Genomic DNA, 19039 nt, shown 5'->3' with positions numbered 1-19039 from the left:
TGATTATTTTAAAATATTACTGTAGTTGGAGGTTTGTGACTTTCTTTCTTTTTGTGCTTAAAGTAGAAAATATATTTGCAACATCTAAAGGAAACTGTATTGTGCAGGAAGTATCATGACAGCTGGGTAGCATTCTGGAGTTATGCAATAAATTCTTTCCTGGCACATTACAGATGCAATGCAGTAGAAGAATATGTAAAATGTTTCAAAGATCAAATGTCTTTATTGTGCTTAACTACACATAAATGCAGTTGTGTATCGTATGTTGTCAGTCTTTTAAAAATGAATTGTGAATAAGAAACTCATATTCCAGTGGTGCTAAGTATGAATTAATACATGCTGAGTTGTCACACACTAACTGTGCTTTCTGGCCTGCAAAATAATTTGATCTTCAGTAGTAATTATAAAGAAGGCTTTACACATGGATTGGTAAAACCAAAGTAAATTTCAGACATGCTAACTCTTTGATGTTTGAAAATGACAAGGTTGCAAGAGTATTGCTAAAAATACCTTAAATACAATTTGGGGTCAGTACTCTGAGCCGGATTTTGAGTACTTAATAAACCAAAAAAGGATTGTGTTTTCCAGGCAAATATATAAACCTTCTCAACAAGTTTTCAGAGGATACATAGGCACTAAAAAATGCAATTTTCACACCCAACTAAAAAAATTTTGTGTGTTTTAGAATGTTCTCACATTTCAAACTAATCAGTCTATATGTAATTTAAGCTATTGCAAATGATTGAAGTAGATGCTAAAAATGACTTATATTAATCTATAAGGTGAGAAACAAAAACCAATAGGTTTTAATATAAAAGGTAGCTACATTTAATAATGTGAGAATTTCAGTCATATTTCTGAGCTGTGTCTTAAAAAGTTATTGACTTGTAACTGTATTTAATGAATCAGTAGGCTAAATTTTAAGAGCACTGAGTCTCATTTGGATAGATGTATCATAAAGTGCAGAAATTATATGGTTTGACAGGCCATCTGATGAATGCAAATAAGACCAACTGTGTATGAGGATTGAATGAGCGAAATTAGCATATGCAGACTGCTTGGAAGAAGCTAAGTGTTCATCTAAGTGTTGTAGATACAGCATTTTAAAATATGTTAACATCTAAATTTCTGTAGAAACTTCTCTGTAAGTTAAGGAAGTTTCAGAGGCTGAGTGCAATCTGGTATGTGGATGGGGTCTTATATAAATAGCTTTGCCAGAATGTCTCCCAGTGTGAAAAGTAAACTGGTCTATGAAAATCCACTTGCCATGTAATGTTTTATGATGGAGAGGGTCTCTAACGACAGTATCTCCAATTTTGTTTGTTTGTATGACCACAGCTATTTCAAGATATCTATACTTTCTCACAGAATGAAGACAATCACAGAGATGGTGTGTCTAAGAAATTTCAAAAGGTGTAGGCCTCCTGACTGAAGCACAGTCAACTTATTGGATTCATTTTTTTTCATTATAGTAAGTATAAATATTTAAAGTATATTGTTTTGGCCAATGTTGACTTGTGCTCTTTGTTGAATAAATATTTGCTGTCTGTCAAATACCCTCATCGTTAGAGCTGTTTGTGTTTACATTCTTCTACAATTTCAGTTGTGTATCTGAAATGAATATAACTCCCAGCATCTTTGAGGGGACAAATAAAGCCATAGACTTTGAGTTGGCAGAGCCCTTAGAGATGATCTCATTCACTTTCTTTATCCATTACAAGAAATTCCTTTGCAACATCCTTGACGGATGGTCATCTTATTCAGGTCAGCCCAGGTAGGAGAAGGGCCTGAACTATTTCTATGGATGTTCTACTACCGATTAAATCAAAATGTCACTTTCTAAAATGTGCACCCACCTAGTTCTGCCTCTGGAACAAATCCACTTATTCTTTAATCCAAGAGGTAGTCCTGCGAAAATGTAAAGATAAATTCTCAGGTTCCCCTAGTCATCTTTTATCTCAGCTGAGTATCATCAGTTACCTGTGTTCCTCCATAGGAAATGGTTCGTAGACAAGTAGCTCCTGATTATTTTGTTGCCCAATTAGTTTTTAACCTATGACTGAACGTTGGGTTCCAGGTGTGATCTTACCAGGCAGACACAGAAGGATTGTTGCCCCTTTATCTGGGTTCATGATTTAATATGGCCACAGATTATAGTCATATTATGGCTATATTTAGCATAAAGATAGCATATAGCTATATTTTGCATAATAGCTATGACACAATTAGCTTAATGCGTGCATTCATGTCAACTAAAATCCTTAGGTATTTTTCACATGTTCATCCAGCAGTGATTTCTGCCCTCCTTTCCTCCCATCATGTTGATGCTATTTTGGGGTCTAAGCCCAGACTTTCTGTCGCATATAATCCTCTTGTTTTTGGTTTTTGTCTTGTCTTGACACACAGTTATGATTAACTGCAGTGGATTGAAGCAGAAGGGGAGGAGTTGAGAGTTAGAAATAGACCCACTAAACTAGAGTAAGGGAGGGAAACTCTGGAAAATTATTTATCAAGCCATAGGTCCTAAGAGAAAGTTGAATCCATATAATATGATGATGGCCAGAGAGGATGCAGGTGGAAAGTGGTGCTCCAGGTTAGTAGTTAAAATCAAGGATCCTGGGATGCCTTAGCAAGGGGGAGAGCATGAAGGTATAGGGTTCAGGGTCAGATGGTTAGGAATATGTTAGGGCTGACCAGCAAAAGAAAAGACAGTTATTCATAGGTATCAGAGCCTCTGTAATGGGATTCTGGGGTTCAAGGCAGGGTACCATTCCCTTGAAGGAAGACTAATGAGAGCAAAACAGTTTTTCTTGGGGGTGCTACCAGTACTAGGGTATCTAGAAAGAGAAACTCAGACCCAGGAAAGATAAGACTTAAGACTCAAAAAAGTGTAAGAGAAGTCCATGGATGAAGGTTGCAGCTGAACCACCAGCAAAGATGCTACTGTGATTTTTTTTAACCAGAATTGTTATAAATCCAAATATTTCCTTTTATCTGTCTTACTCTGTGCCGTCTTATAGGTGGTCTGGATTTTACTAGTTAACAATTTTTTAAACGATTTAGGTAAGGCTGAATACTACATAAATCATTTCTGTAAAGAGCATTGTCTGAATACTTTCAATATGAAAATGCAAAATCCACCTTGTTTTTCTGAAGGCAAAAATAATAATAGCATGTGCCCTTAATCATTTATACTATTAGTACTTTGCCATTAAAACATTAAACATGAGAGAGAGTCCCTTCCACAGTGTTGTAACTGGGGCTTCCTTCCCCATCCATTTTTTAAGCCATTACCATTTTGTGCCAGCTTTTAAATATTCTAAGTTGGATGCAAACGTAAGTTACAAAGCAAGAGCTTGGGGGGAAAGGAGATAATGTATTAAATCACAGTTTGTTCTGAAAATAGAATTGGTACATCCCTCTAATCCTAAGGGATAATTTTATAAAGCAGTGCTTGCTCAAAGGAAGTTCCTTGTCATGGTTGAAACACAACTCTTTTAGGTTGTACCCGATGCTCCAGACTGGGGAGTGGAATGTGAAAGAGAGCTTATTCAGACCATTTGGAAGGTACAACATGTGGCTGTTAGAAATTAGTAGCATAAGAACAAGTTTTCCTAATGTTGATTGAAGAAAATTCGGCTTCTGGTTTTTAGTAGCTTAGCATGAAGTGAAGATGCAGGAGGAAACTAGATAGTTGCTTCACGTCCTGCACCAAATAAATACCTTTACAGATCCAATCTGGCTGTCACCAAATGGTCTCTCATCTAAGGGACTTTACAGTGCTCAGTTGGCATAGCCTAAGGTTTTGAATGAAACCAGGAAACTTTGATACCTTTTGATCATCAGCCCTGCTTCCCAGGTTTTGCCCCTGAGTTAAATCCTACTTGGTTATGTACAAGCCTTAGAGTTTAAGCTTATTTGGGGTACTTGCTTCAGTGGTTTTTCTTTTATTTTCCTCCTCCAGTTTCTGTCCTCCTACAAGGGAAAGTCATGATTACACTAACAGAGCTAAAATGTTTAGCAGACGCCCAGTCGTCTTATCACATCCTAAAACCGTGGTGGGACGTCTTTTGGTATTACATCACCCTGATCATGCTGCTGGTGGCCGTGCTGGCTGGAGCCCTCCAGCTCACACAGAGCAGGGTTCTGTGCTGTCTTCCGTGTAAGGTGGAATTCGACAATCACTGCGCCGTGCCTTGGGACATCCTGAAAGCCAGCGTGAACACGTCTTCCGATCCCGGGACGCCGCTTCCGCTCCCCCTCAGAATCCAGAACGACCTCCACCGACAGCAGTACTCCTACATCGACGCCGTCTGTTATGAGAAGCAGCTCCACTGGTTCGCAAAGTTCTTTCCCTACCTGGTGCTCTTGCACACGCTCATCTTCGCAGCCTGCAGCAACTTTTGGCTGCACTACCCCAGTACCAGTTCCAGGCTCGAGCATTTTGTGGCCATCCTTCACAAGTGCTTCGATTCTCCGTGGACCACCCGTGCCCTGTCAGAGACGGTGGCTGAGCAGTCAGTGAGGCCCCTGACACTCTCCAAGTCCAAGGCTTTGCTTTCTTCCTCAGGGTGCTCAGCTGAGGTTGATTCCAACAAGCAGTCATTGCCCTACCCGCAGCCTGGCTTAGAGTCAGCTGGCATAGAAAGCCCAACTTCTAGCGTCCTGGACAAGAAGGAGGGCGAACAGGCCAAAGCCATCTTTGAAAAAGTGAAAAGGTTCCGCATGCACGTGGAACAGAAGGATATCATTTATAGAGTGTATCTGAAGCAGATAATAGTCAAAGTCATTTTGTTTGTCCTCATCATAACTTACGTTCCGTATTTTTTAACCTACATTACTCTTGAAATTGACTGTTCAGTGGATGTGCAGGCTTTTACTGGATATAAGCGCTACCAGTGTGTCTACTCCTTGGCAGAAATATTTAAGGTCCTGGCTTCATTTTATGTCATCTTGGTTATACTTTATGGTCTTACCTCCTCCTACAGCTTGTGGTGGATGCTGCGGAGTTCTCTGAAGCAATATTCTTTTGAGGCGCTGAGAGAAAAAAGCAACTACAGTGACATCCCGGATGTCAAGAATGACTTCGCCTTCATTCTGCATCTGGCTGATCAGTACGATCCTCTTTACTCCAAACGCTTCTCCATATTCCTGTCGGAGGTCAGTGAGAACAAACTGAAACAGATCAACCTCAACAACGAATGGACGGTCGAGAAACTGAAAAGCAAGCTTGTGAAAAATTCCCAGGACAAGATAGAACTGCATCTTTTCATGCTAAACGGTCTTCCAGACAATGTCTTTGAGCTGACAGAAATTGAAGTGCTAAGCCTGGAGCTGATCCCTGAGGTCAAGCTGCCTTCTGCGGTCTCGCAGCTGGTCAACCTCAAGGAGCTCCACGTGTACCATTCGTCTCTGGTGGTCGACCATCCTGCCCTGGCCTTTCTAGAGGAGAATTTAAAAATCCTCCGCCTGAAATTTACTGAAATGGGGAAAATTCCACGCTGGGTATTTCATCTGAAGAATCTCAAGGAGCTTTACCTGTCAGGCTGTGTTCTACCTGAGCAGGTGAGTACCATGCAGTTGGAGGGCTTTCAGGACTTGAAAAACCTGAGGACCCTCTACTTGAAGAGCAGCATCTCCCGGATCCCACAAGTCATTACAGACCTCCTGCCTTCGCTGCAGAAGTTGTCCCTCGATAACGAGGGGAGCAAGCTGGTTGTATTGAACAACTTGAAAAAGATGGTCAAACTGAAAAGCCTGGAGCTGATCAGCTGCGACCTGGAACGCATTCCGCACTCCATTTTCAGTCTGAACAATTTGCATGAGTTAAACCTCAAAGAAAATAACCTTAAAACTGTGGAAGAGATCATTAGCTTTCAGCATCTCCAGAATCTTTCCTGCTTAAAGTTGTGGCACAATAACATAGCTTATATTCCGGCCCAGATTGGGGCATTATCTAATCTAGAGCAACTCTCTTTGGACCATAATAACATTGAGAATCTGCCCCTGCAGCTTTTCCTATGCACCAAACTACATTATTTGGATCTAAGCTATAACCACCTGACCTTCATTCCAGAAGAAATCCAGTATCTGAGTAACTTGCAGTACTTTGCTGTGACCAACAACAATGTAAGTAAATCCATTTTGCCCTTTATTTGGCCAGTCATTTGAGCATCTGCTGTTGCAGTGTGTGATGTAGTTAAAGATAATGGACTTTAAGTCATACTAAGCATCCTGAGCTCGGCCTGACTACCACTTCTAGACACGTGACCATGGACCAATTATCAAAACACTGAGCATCAGTTTTTCATCTAATTTACAAGTTGTCATGGAGATTTTATGAAAAAATATATAAACATTTGGCACAGTTCGTGGCACATAGTAGGTACTCAACAAGTGTTCTCTTTATCCTCTTTCTCTGCGTTTTACATAAACGTTACAATTGAAGTGTTTTAAACTAATTAATTAGTTATGGCAGGGCTTGCTTTCATTTTGGAAAAGTCTTAAGTATTTAGAAAGTTTCATAAAACTTTTCAGCTTTCCAAATCTGTCATAGGAGAACTTTTTGTTAAAAATACTGTGATCATGAATTATTCATAAGTCTTTTTTGTGATACAGTAAGAAAGACTTGAAATGTCCATGCATGTCTAGAAAGACAATTCAAAATGAAAGGCCTGGTTCTATAATGCAACACTAGGGCTCCTTAGAAGCTTTTTCCAGCATCTGTGCTTTAAAAATGAACCATAATTTGCAACAGTAAAGCCAAGTTAAGGAAAAGTTAACTTTGCTGAAACAAGAAAAAACAAAATAAATGAGCAGTTTCCTAGGTTAAAATGTGAAGGAGGAGGAAAAAGACAAAAAATCATGCTGGCTGAAAGGGCAAGAGAATGACGGTAATATCCATATGGGAAGAAGGAAAAAAAACCTGTCAGAAATCAGGTCTGCCAAAAGATGAAAGTGATCCTCCTCTAGTTAAAAATGGGAACTGTTTTCTTCTGCTCTACCCAAAAAGGTACTATCTCCTGGACTTTTTATAATTCATATTTCATGCTAAATATAACTACCAGCATGGTGTTGGCTAGTAAACATGTTAATCACCAGACAGTATTTTCAGAAACCATGGATTGTTGGAAAAATACCAGAGAGGTGGGGAATGAGGCACAATTCATACTGACTTTTAGAATTCTATGATTTTACTCATATGTAAAAGGATAGAACCCATTATACAATAAACAAAACATCTTCATGTCTTAAAGGATTATGAGGTTTTAAAACTCCTTTAAGGTTGATCTAGATTAGCAGTTTACATCAGCGTTACCTGAAGGGCCTGTTAAAACAGATTGCTGAGCCCCACTCCACAGTTCTGATTCAGTAAGTAGGTCTGCAGTTTGCAGTTCTAAAAATCTCAGGTGAAGTTGGTGCTGCTGCTCTGGTGACCATACTTTGAAAACTACAGGTCTAGAGATTTATCATAAGTGTTGTTTAATTATGCAGTTGATTAATATTAGTATTTTGGTTATACTTTTTCTGTTGTTAAACCTTTAATAAAAAGTATAAATAATGCTTTGAAAGGCATTGCTTTCACCAAGTTGCTGTACAGTTAAATCACTCCATAATTTTTTTTTTCTTCCAGTGTGAACAGATTAACACGCTTTTATTAAGCAATCTCTGAATATATGTAGGAAGAATAATACCCCAAGACCCTTCAGTTCTGCTGCTTAGGGTTACTCCATGAGGGAACAACCCATTCTTTTTTTATAACAAAGTGAATCAGTTATACATATACATATATCCCCATATCTCCTCCCTCTTGCGTCTCCCTCCCTCCCACCCTCCCTATCCCACCCCTCTAGTTGGTTGGTCACAGAGCACCCAGCTGATTTCCCTGTGCTATGCGGCTGCTTCCCACTAGCTATCTATTTTACATTGGGTAGTGTATATATGTCCATGCCACTCTCGCACTTCGTCCCAGCTTACCCTTCCCACTCCGAGTCCTCAAGTCCATTCTCTACATCTGTGTCTTTATTCCTGTCCTGCCCCTAGGTTCGTCAGAACCTTTTTTTTTTTTTTTTTAGATTCCATATATATGTGTGAGCATATGGTATTTATTTTTCTCTTTCTGACTTACTTCACTCTGTATGACACATTCTACGTCCACCCACCTCACTACAAATAACTCAATTTCATTTTTTTTATGGCTGAGTGATATTCCATTGTATATATGTGCCACATCTTCTTTATCCATTCATCTGTCGATGGACACTTAGGTTGCTTCCATGTCCTGGCTATTGTAAATAGAGCTGCAATGAACATTTTGGTACATGACTCTTTTTGAATTTCGGTTTTCTCAGGGCATATGCCCCAGTAGTGGGATTGCTGGGTCGTATCGTAGTTCTATTTTTAGTTTTTTAAGGAACCTCCATACTGTTCTCCATAGTGTCTGTATCAATTTACATTCCCACCAACAGTGCAAGAGGGTTCCTTTTCCTCCACACCCACTTCAGCATTTATTGTTTGTAGATTTTTTGATGATAGCCATTCTGACTGGTGTGAGGTGGTACCTCATAGTTTTGATTTGCGTTTCTCTAATGATTAGTGATTTTGAGCATCCTTTCATGTGTTTCTTGGCAATCTGTTTATCTTCTTTGGAGAAATGTCTATTAAGACCTTCTGCCCATTTTTGGATTTGGTTGTTTGTTTTTTTGATATTGAGTTGCATGAGCTGCTCGTAAATTTTGGAGGTTAATACTTTGTCAGTTGCTTCATTTGCAAATATTTTCTCCCATTCCGAGCGTTGTCTTTTCGACTTGGTGATGGTTTCCTTTGCTATGCAAACTTTTAAGTTTCATTAGCTCCCATTTGTTTATTTTTGTTTTTATTTTCATTTCTCTAGGAGGTGGGTCAAAAAGGATATTGCTGTGATTTATGTCATAGAGTGTTCTGCCTGTTTTCCTCTAAAAGTTTGATAGTGTCTGGCCTTACCCTTAGGTCTTTAATCCATTTTGAGTTTATTTTTGTGTATGGTGTTAGGGAATGTTCTAATTTCATTCTTATACATGTAGCTGTCCAGTTTTCCCAGCACCACTTAGTGAAGAGGCTGTCTTTTCTCCATTGTATATTCTAGCCTCCTTTATCAAATATAAGGTAACCATATGTGCGTGGGTTAATCTCTGGGCTTTCTATCCTGTTCCATTGATCTATATTTCTGTTTTTGTGCCAGTACCATACTATCTTGATTACTGTAGCTTTGTAGTATAGTCTGAAGTCCAGGAGCCTGATTCCTCCAGCTCCATTTTTCTTTCTCAAGATTGCTTTGGCTATTCGGGGTCTTTTGTGTTTCCATACGAATTTTGAAATTTTTTGTTCTAGTTCTGTGAAAAACGCCATTGGTAGTTTGATAGGGATTGCATGGAATCTGTAGATTGCTTTGGGTAGTATAGTCATTTTCACAATGTTGATTCTTCCAATCCAAGAACGTGGTATATCTCTCCATCTGTTTGTGTCGTCTTTAATTTCTTTCATCAGGGTCTTATAGTTTTCTGTATACATGTAGTTTGTCTCCTTAGGTAGGTTTATTCCTAGGTATTTTATTCTTTTTGTTGTAGTGGTAAATGGGAGTGTTTCCTTAATTTCTCTTTCAGGTTCTTCATCAATAATGTATTGGAATACAAGAGATTTCCGTGCATTAATTTTGTATCCTGCTACTTTACCAAATTCGTTGATTAGCTCTAGTAGTTTTCTGGTAGCATCTTTAGGATTCTCTATGTATAGTATCATGTCATCTGCAAACAGTGACAGCTTTACTTCTTCTTTTCCGATTTGGATTCCTTTTATTTCTTTTTCTTCTCTGATTGCTGTGGCTAAAACTTCCAAAACTATGTTGAATAATAGTGGTGACAGTGGACAACCTTTTCTTGTTCCTGATCTTAATGGAAATGGTTTCAGTTTTTCACCATTGAAGACGATGTTGGCTGTGGGTTTGTCATATATGGCCTTTATTATGTTGAGGTAAGTTCCCTCAGTGCCTACTTTCTAGAGGCTTTTTATCACAAATGGGTGTTGAATTTTGTCAAAAGCTTTCTCTGCATCTATTGAGATGATCATATGGTTTTTCTCCTTCACTTTGTTAATATGGTGTATCACACTGATTGATTTGTGTATATTGAAGAATCCTTGCATTCCTGGGATAAACCCCACTTGATCATGGTTTATGATCCTTTTAATGTGCTGTTGGATTCTTTTTGCTAGTATTTTTTTGAGGATTTTTGCATCTATGTTCATCAGTGATATTGGCCTGTAGTTTTCTTTCTTTGTGACATCTTTGTCTGATTTTGGTATCAGGGTGATGGTGGCCTCGTAGAATGAGTTTGGGAGTGTTCCTCCCTCTGCTATATTTTGGAAGAGTTTGAGAAGGATAGGTGTTAGCTCTTCTCTAAATGTTTCATAGAATTTGCCTCTGAATCCATCTGGTCCTTGGCTTTTGTTTGTTGGAAGATTTTTAATCACAGTTTCAATTTCAGTGCTTTTGATTGGTCTGTTCATATTTTCTATTTCTTCCTGGTTCAGTCTGAGAAGGTTGTGCATTTCTAAGGATTTATCCATTTCTTCCAGGTTATCCATTTTATTGGCGTATAGTTGCTTGTAGTAATCTCTCATGATCCTTTGTATTTCTGCAGTGTCAGTTGTTACTTCTTTTTCATTTCTAATTCTATTGATTTGAGTCTTCTCCCTTTTTTTCTTGATGAGTCTGGCTAATGGTTTATCAGTTTTGTTTATCTTCTCAAAGAACCAGCTTTTAGTTTTATTTATCTTTGCTATAGTTTCCTTCATTTCTTTTTCATTTATTTCTGATCTGATCTTTATGATTTCTTTCCTTCTGCTAACTTGGGGGGTTTTTTGTTCTTCTTTCTATGATTGCTTTACGTGTAAGGTTACGTTGTTTATTTGAGATTTTTTTTGTTTCTTAAGGTAGGATTGTATTGCTATAAACTTCCCTCTTAGAACTGCTTTTGCTGCGTCCCGTAGGTTTTGGGTCGTCATGTTTTCATTGTCATTTGTTTCTAGGTATTTTTTGATTTTCTCTTTGAATTCTTCAGTGATCTCTTGGTTATTAAGTAGTGTATTGTTTATCCTCCATGTGTTTGTATTTTTTACAGATTTTTTCCTGTAATTGATATCTAGTCTCATAGCGTTGTGGTCTGAAAAGATACTTGATACGATTTCAATTTTCTTAAATTTACCAAGGCTTGATTTGTGACCCAAGATATGATCTATCCTGCAGAATGTTCCATGAGCACTTGAGAAGAAAGTGTATTCTGTTGTTTTGGATGGAATGTCCTATAAATATCAATTAAGTCCATCTTGTTTAATGTATCATTTAAAGCTTGTGTTTCCTTATTTATTTTCATTTTGTATGATCTGTCCATTGGTGAAAGTGGGGTGTTAAAATCCCCTACTATGATTGTGTTACTGTCAATCTCCCCTTTTATGGCTGCATTTGCCTTATGTATTGAGGTGCTTCTATGTTGGGTACATAAATATTTACAATTGCTATATATCTTCTTGGATTGATCCCTTGATCATTATGTAGTGTCCTTTTTTGTCTCTTGTAATAGTCTTTGTTTCAAAGTCTATTTTGTCTGATATGAGAATTGCTGCTCCAGCTTTCTTTTGACTTTCATTTGCATGGAATATCTTTTTCTGTACCCTCACTTTCAGTCTGTATGTGTCCCTAGGTCTGAAGTGGGTTTCTTTAGACAGCATGTATACAGGTCTTGTTTTTTATCCATTCAGCCAGTCTGTGTCTTTTGGTTGGAGCATTTAATCCATTTACATTTAAGGTAATTATTGATATGTATGTTCATATTACCATTGTCTTAATTGTTTTGGGTTTGTTATTGTAGGTCTTTTCCTTCTCTTGTGTTTCCTGCCTAGAGAAGTTCCTTTAGCATTTGTTGTAAAGCTGGTTTGGTGGTGCTGAATTCTCTTAGCTTTTGCTTGTCTGTAATGGTTTTAATTTCTCCGCCAAATCTGAATGAGATCCTTGCTGGGTAGAGTAATCTTGGTTGTAGGTTTTTCCCCTTCATCACTTTAAATATGTCCTGCCACTCCCTTCTGGCTTGCAGAGTTTCTGCTGAAAGGTCAGCTGTTAACCTTATGGCGATTCCCTTGTATGTTATTTGTTGTTTTTCCCTTGCTGCTTTTAATATTTTTTCCTTGTATTTAATTTTTGATAGTTTTATTAATATGTGTCTTGGCATGTTTCTCATTGGATTTATCCTCTATGGGACTCTCTGTGCTTCCTGGACTTGATTAACTATTTCCTTTCTCATATTAGGGAAGTTTTCAACTATAATCTCTTCAAATATTTTCTCAGTCCCTTTCTTTTTCTCTTCTTCTTCTGGGACCCCTATAATTCGAATGTTGGTGCGTTTAATGTTGTCCCAGAGGTCCCTGAGACTGTCCTCGATTCTTTTCATTCTTCTTTCTTTATTCTGCTCTGTAGTAGTTATTTCCACTATTTTATCTTCCTGGTCACTTACCTGTTTTTCTGCCTCAGTTATTCTGCTATTGATCCCTTCTAGAGAATTTTTAATTTTATTTATTGTGTTGTTCATCATTGTTTATTGGCTCTTTAGTTCTTCTAGGTCCTTGTTAAACTTTTTTTTGTATTTTCTCCATTCTATTTCCAAGATTTTGGATCATCTTTACTATCATTATTCTGAATTCTTTTTCAGGTAGACTGTCTATTTCCTCTTCATTTGTTAGGTCTGGTGGGTTTTTTTGCTCCTTTATCTGCTGTGTGTTTCTCTGTCTTCTCATTTTGCTTAACTTACTGTGTTTGGGGTCTCCTTTTCGCAGGCTGCAGGTTCGTAGTTCCCATTGTTTTTGGTGTCTGCCCCCAGTGACTAAGGTGTTTCAGTGGGTTGTGTAGGCTTCCTTGGGGAGGGGACTAGTGCCTGTGTTCTAGTGGATGAGGCTGGATCTTGTCTTTCTGGTGGGCGGGTCCATGTCCAGTGGTGTGTTTTGGGGTGTCTGTGACTGTATTATGATTTTAGGCAGCCTCTCTGCTAACGGGTGGGGTTGTGTTCCTGTCTTGCTAGTCGTTTGGCATAAGGTGTCCAGCACTGGAACTTGCTGGTCGTTGAGCGGAGCTGGGTCTTGGCGTTGAGATGGAGATCTCTGGGAGATTTTCCCCGTTTGATATTACGTGGAGCTAATAAGAGGTCTCTTGTGGACCAATGTCCTAAACTTGGCTCTCCCACCTCAGAGGCACAGCCCTGACTCCTGGCTGGACCTCCAAGAGCCTGTCATCCACACGGCTCAGGAAAAAGGGAGGAAAAAGAAGAAGGAAAGAAAGAAAGAAGAAGATAAAATAAAGTTATTAAAATAAAAATAATAATAAAAAAATTTTAAGTAATCAAAAAAAAAAAAAGAAAGAAAGAAGAGAGCAACCAAACCAAAAAACAAATCCACCAAGGATAATAAGCACTAAAAACTATACTAAAGGGCTTCCCTGGTGGCGCACTGGTTGAGAGTCCTCCTGCCAATCCAGGGGACATGGGTTCGTGCCCCGGTCTGGGAAGATCCCACATGCCATGCAGCGGCTACGCCCGTGAGCCATGGCCGCTGAGCCTGTGCGTCCAGAGCCTGTGCTCTGCAACGGGAGAGAGGCCACAACAGTGAGAGGCCCGTGTACCGCAGAAAAAAATATATATACTAAAAAAAAAACGGACAGACAGAACCCTAGGACAAATGGTAAAAGCAAAGCTATACAGACAAAATCACACACAGAAGCATATACATATACACTCACAAAAAGGGGAAAAAAAAAAAATATATATATGTATACATATTGCTCCCAAAGTCCACCTCCTCAATTTGGGATGATTCATTGTCTCATCCGGTATTCCACAGATGCAGGGTACATGAAGTTAATTGTGGAGATTTAATCCGCTGCTTCTGAGGCTGCCGGGAGAGATTTCCCTTTCTCTTTTTTGTTCACACAGCTCCTGGGGCTCAGCTTTGGATTTGGACCAGCTTCTTCATGTAGGTCACCTGAGGGTGTCTGTTCTTCACTCAGACAGAACGGGGTTAAAGTAGCAGCTGATTTGGGGGCTCTGGCTCACTCAGGCCGGGGGGGAGGGAGGGGTACGGATGCGGGGCGAGCCTGCGGTGGCAGAGGCCACTGTGACGTTGCACCAGCCTGAGGCGTGCTGTGCGTTCTCCCGGGGAAGTTGTCCCTGGATCACAGGATCCTGGCAGTGACGGGCTGCACAGGCTCCCCGGAAGGGGGGTGTGGATAGTGACCTGTGCTCGCACACAGGCTTCTTAGTGGCGACCGCAGCAGCCTTAGCGTCTCATGCCCATCTCTGGGGTCTGCGCTGATAGCCGTGGCTCGTGCCCGTCTCTGGAGCTCTCAGCAGGTCCAGACTTTTCCCCGGACTCCCTCCCGGCTAGCCACGGTGCACTAACGCCCTGCAGGCTGTGTTCACGCCGCCAACCCCAGTCCTCTCTCGGCGCTCCGACCGAAGCCAGAGCCTCAGCTCCCAGCCCCGCCCGCCCGGCGGGTGAGCAGACAAGCCTCTCGGGCTGGTGAGTGCCGGTTGGCACAGATCCTCTGTGCGGGAATCTCTCCGCTTTGCCCTCTGCACCCCTGTGGCTGCGCTCTCCTCTGCGGCCCCGAAGCTTTCCCCCTCTGCCACCCACAGTCTCCGCCCGCGAAGGGGCTTCTAGTGTGTGGAAACCCTTCCTCCTTCACAGCTTCCTCCCACTGGCACAGGTCCCATCCCTATTTTTTTGTCTCTGTTTATCCTTTTTTCTTTTGCCCTACCCAGGTACGTGGGGAGTTTCTTGCCTTTTGGGAAGTCTGAGGTCTTCTGCCAGCGTTCAGTAGGTGTTCTGTAGGAGTTGTTCCACGTGTAGATGTATTTCTGATGTATGTGTGGGGAGGAAGGCGATCTCCGCGTCTTACTCTTCCGCCATCTTGAAGCTCCTCCTGACCATTCCATACATTTTTGAAAGTCGTGGCTGGTTAAATTGTCAGCGGGCCGTGAATTATCTAAATGTATAAGCAGGTTAACGGCTTTCTGTAGTTCAATGTTAACTTTAAGATCATCGGTACCTTTGACACCAAGTTTACTGACTTCTTGATTGTGGCTAAAAGGGAGACTAGGTGTTAGTATCAGACACATTTTGTCTTGAAGGGTACTTTGTAGCATATGAAAAGTCTTATGCTGAAGAAAGTTTATGGCCAAAGTACAACGGTGTCTTTGGCTGTGTTGTCTCAGAAGTGGGCTAGCCAGCAGTTGTGGAGCGCCCTCCAGGCCATAACGATGACTGTGACACCTTTGAATGGGTTAGGATCACTTCATCAGAGCTATGAAGAGACTTACCTGCTAAGGATGTGGAGAAACTGGAACTCAGAAGACAGTGACCAGACAGATGAAACGTTCCTCTCTGATGGTATAGTGTATCCTAATTATAGGAAGTACTGGGGAGGGAAGGGAGAGAGAATAGTCCACAATATTGGTCTTCGAATATTTGGAAGACCTTACATAGGAAAGAAAGCTTATTGGGAGTAGCTGTAAGTGTTAGAGCTTGGACAAGCAGGAGATTTCTCATCTTTCCCCAGAAAGCTGTCCAAAGACTGAATGAACATTTGAGAAGGGAGAAGTGATTTTCTTATTAATAAAACTGTCCAGATATAAATTGTCAACCACTTGGTAGGAATATTGTTAAAGGGATTTAAGGATTCGTGTTTCATATAGGGATTTAACTAATTTCAAGGTTCCTTCTTGAAACCTTAAGGTTCTCATGAGTCTATGAAGTAGACCAAAATATGTATAAAAATTAGAAAATAAAACATCAAACCTGCTGCATAAATACTTAGATGTGCATATACTCAGAAACGTGAGTTGATTCCTCCATTTGGAATGGAAGTTGGTAAAGATTCCTGAAAGAACAGTTTTTAAAGACTTCTTTTTTTTTTTTAAACAACTTTATTGGAGTATAATTGCTTTACAGTGCTGTGTTAGTTTCTGCTTTATAACAAAGTGAATCAGCTATACATATACATATATCCCCATATCTCCTCCCTCTTGAGTCTTCCTCCCTCCCACCCTCCCTATCCCACCCCTCTAGGGGGTCACAAAGCACGGAGCTGATCTCTCTGTGCTATGCGGCTGCTTCCCACTAGCTATCTATTTTACATTTGGTAGTGTGTATATAAGACTCTTCTTTTTTAAAGACTTGGGCAGTGTGTCAGGTTTATAGATGGAGGCCACAAATACTAACTCTGGGGTTACGCAGAAAAGACATTTATTGAAAGGCTGTCACGTATCTCATCACTGAAAAGGCTGAAGAATGAAGCTTGGAAAACAATCAAGCACAAAGTTAGATAGCGAAAGAAATGCAGCCCAAATCATAGTACAAAAGTCAAATGAGGAAGATACCTTGACACTGACCATACCAGCACTGCACACCAATGCTATCCTGAAAACGATGCTGCTGCTTCTGTGGCCCTTGCCCTCCCACAAAATCGGTTCTTCATGGTTTCTGCTGCTTTGTGACACAAGGCCCACATCTGAGCACCTGATAGAGCTTAAGAATGCTCACACTTGAGCTGTAAGTTATCTGGGAACACAAGGATCTTGTGTTTGCAGTTCCTCTAGTTGGAAGTGGGCTCTGCTTCCCACCAAGAGTCCCACCAAGATAAGGTAGGGAATTCTCAGGACATAGAAGATGTGGGGCAGCCCCCCAAATGACAGACATTCACTGAGAGGGCACTCCAGAGTTTACTCCACTGAATAGTAATAAGTTTTATCACAAAAAAACATTAAACATTTTTGAGCATATTTTTGCTGCAGGATTCCTCAGAGACGTCAACATATGAACATGCATCGTGCTTCTCCAAGAGGGAGATACGGTGTGCAACGTTTGCCACACATAGTTGAGCAAGGCGTTCTTTTCCATGGTAATTCTTGAGAAGAGTGTTCCTGAGAACATTGACTGGGGAAATGTGAAAGGACTATAGAGATCATGCCCAGAGGATTGCAACAGGCATCGGCAGATGTAATAAGAGATGGAGCCTTTAGAAGGTGGGTCAGGGTGGAGAGTGCCTTGAATTCTACTAGTCTAGTTCAGGTTTGAGTCACTGGATAGTAGCTGAGGTGAGGCTTGAGCCTGAAAGTGCCAGTTAGCCTGAATCAGTACCTTCAAAGGAGGCTCTGGTTGTAGCATACACAAGGGTTGGGAGAGGACAATCAAGAAACAAAACCCAGTGGAAAGGTTTAATCATTATGATTTAGAAGTAGGAATATAGATAGATTAAGAGACTCTTGTATCTGAAAGGAACACTGTGGGTCATTGGTCCTGAGGTCAGCAAGCTACAGCCTGGGAGCCAGATCCTCCCACAGCCTGACCTAAGAATGGTTTTTAAATTTTTAAGTGGTTGGGGAAAAAAATCAAAAGAATAATAATAATATTTCATCACATATGAAAATTATATGAAATTCAAATTTCAGTGTCCATGAATAAGTTGCATTGTTCTCCTTAGTGGGCCTGTATTACAAAGAAATTGTACTCAATTGTGTTATTGTATTTTTAATTACATCACTTAAATGTATGAAATGTTTTCTCTTTTGTTATTGTAAGTACCTACAGAATATTTTCAGTTTTGCCACTTGCCCTGCAAAACCTAAAATATTTACTGTTCCGCTCCTTTAGAGAAAAACTTTGCCAATCTCTGTTCTAGTCCACCGCTTTCACTTTACTGATACTGAAACTGAGGCTCAGAGCAATTTGACTGAGGTCCAAAGCTTCCCAGCGATGGATCTGGGATGGAACCCATGTTCCCACTCCTGCTCTAGTGCTCTTTCTCCTACAGCTCAGATGCATCAGTCCACATGATGTTCCACGGGAAGGAGTGGTGTGTGTAGATGATGGGAGAGGAAGAGGCAGCATCCACCTCTATCCAGTGCCAAAGTGTAACTGGATTATGATGGTGTTGAATGTGATGGAGAAGCACAGGAAAGGGGGAGGATTTAATAACCTCCCTCAAATCTTAAAAACCACTCCAATTTACACCTAGGTCTTCCAGTTTCTCCATTTCAGCATTTAATGCAACTCAAAGACTTTAGCCAGAAGGTGAATAATGTAGAAATTCCTTCTGCAGATCATTTATGTAGCAGTGCTCCTTGTTGGTTTTGATATTACCACTTAGATATGGAAGTATTCAGCTTTGCTTCTTGAAATGATTGGATTTTATAGATTCAGGTTGACATGTTCTGAGATAGCATGTGTCAATGGGCAGAAAAATAGGAAATCTGACACTGAAAAGAATTCTGAAATGAGGTCCCAGCCTCTGAGAAACAGTGGAATATTTAATTATCAATGTCAGCCATGAATATAGGATGAGAACCATCCTTCCTTTGATGTTCTGGGGGTTTCAATACATTTTGTTGAAAGTATTTGGTTGCCAGAAAATTCTAGGATATAGAGTGATAATGTAACCATAGTGAGTTTTTTTTTCAGTTTATTTCATAGTTTATTAAATATATGTAATACAGTTTATTCTATAAAACCATTCTGTTTATATAGTTTATCATCTGATAGTCTGTAAACATTTCTTTTGATTTTTGAGAAGAAATCAGTGGTCCACTGGGGAATTTTTTTCCTTTCTGGCTCATGTATTATATGGTTTAAGAAAGAGCATGCTAAATGAATTCAGTATAAATAAATGCTATCTAAACATTTTTTTTTAATTTATTGGCTCAGGCAAAATTTGTAAGTCGATTTTTCAAGATAAAACTGCTGACTTGAAAGAAAGTCTTGAGTCTCTAACACAGCTCCCCAGCCTCGTGAGTTAAGGCCCTGTGCTTGAGCTGCGTGATGATGCTGGGAGAAAGCCCCTGAGACGGATACTTCCCCCTCAGGAAGTGTGCTGCTAACCACAGTCCTTAACTCACTTTTACGACACAACTGAGGGGCCAACCCCAGAGGCTCGCTCTCATTGCCTGGTGAAATCCCTCGCCTGTAC

The 19039-nt window shown here is 40.2% G+C and overlaps 1 protein-coding gene across 3 annotated transcripts in view; it reads left to right on the top strand.

Moving 5' to 3' along the window:
- Positions 1-19039, top strand: part of LRRC8B (leucine rich repeat containing 8 VRAC subunit B) — a 74918-nt gene that overhangs the window by 49021 nt on the left and 6858 nt on the right. For all 3 annotated transcript variants that reach the window (XM_004263003.3, XM_033432308.2, XM_033432305.2), the window contains 2 exons: positions 1369-1471; positions 3965-6129. In XM_004263003.3, coding sequence (XP_004263051.1) covers positions 3991-6129 — 2139 coding nt within the window. In that variant the 5' untranslated portion in view covers positions 1369-1471; positions 3965-3990. The remainder of the gene's footprint in view (positions 1-1368; positions 1472-3964; positions 6130-19039) is intronic.

The sequence above is a fragment of the Orcinus orca genome, chromosome 1 (genome assembly GCF_937001465.1).
Source record: "Orcinus orca chromosome 1, mOrcOrc1.1, whole genome shotgun sequence".
Lineage (NCBI taxonomy): Eukaryota > Metazoa > Chordata > Mammalia > Artiodactyla > Delphinidae > Orcinus > Orcinus orca.
Note: the sequence above shows the minus strand (reverse complement) of the source record. Positions and strands in the feature narration are given on the sequence as shown.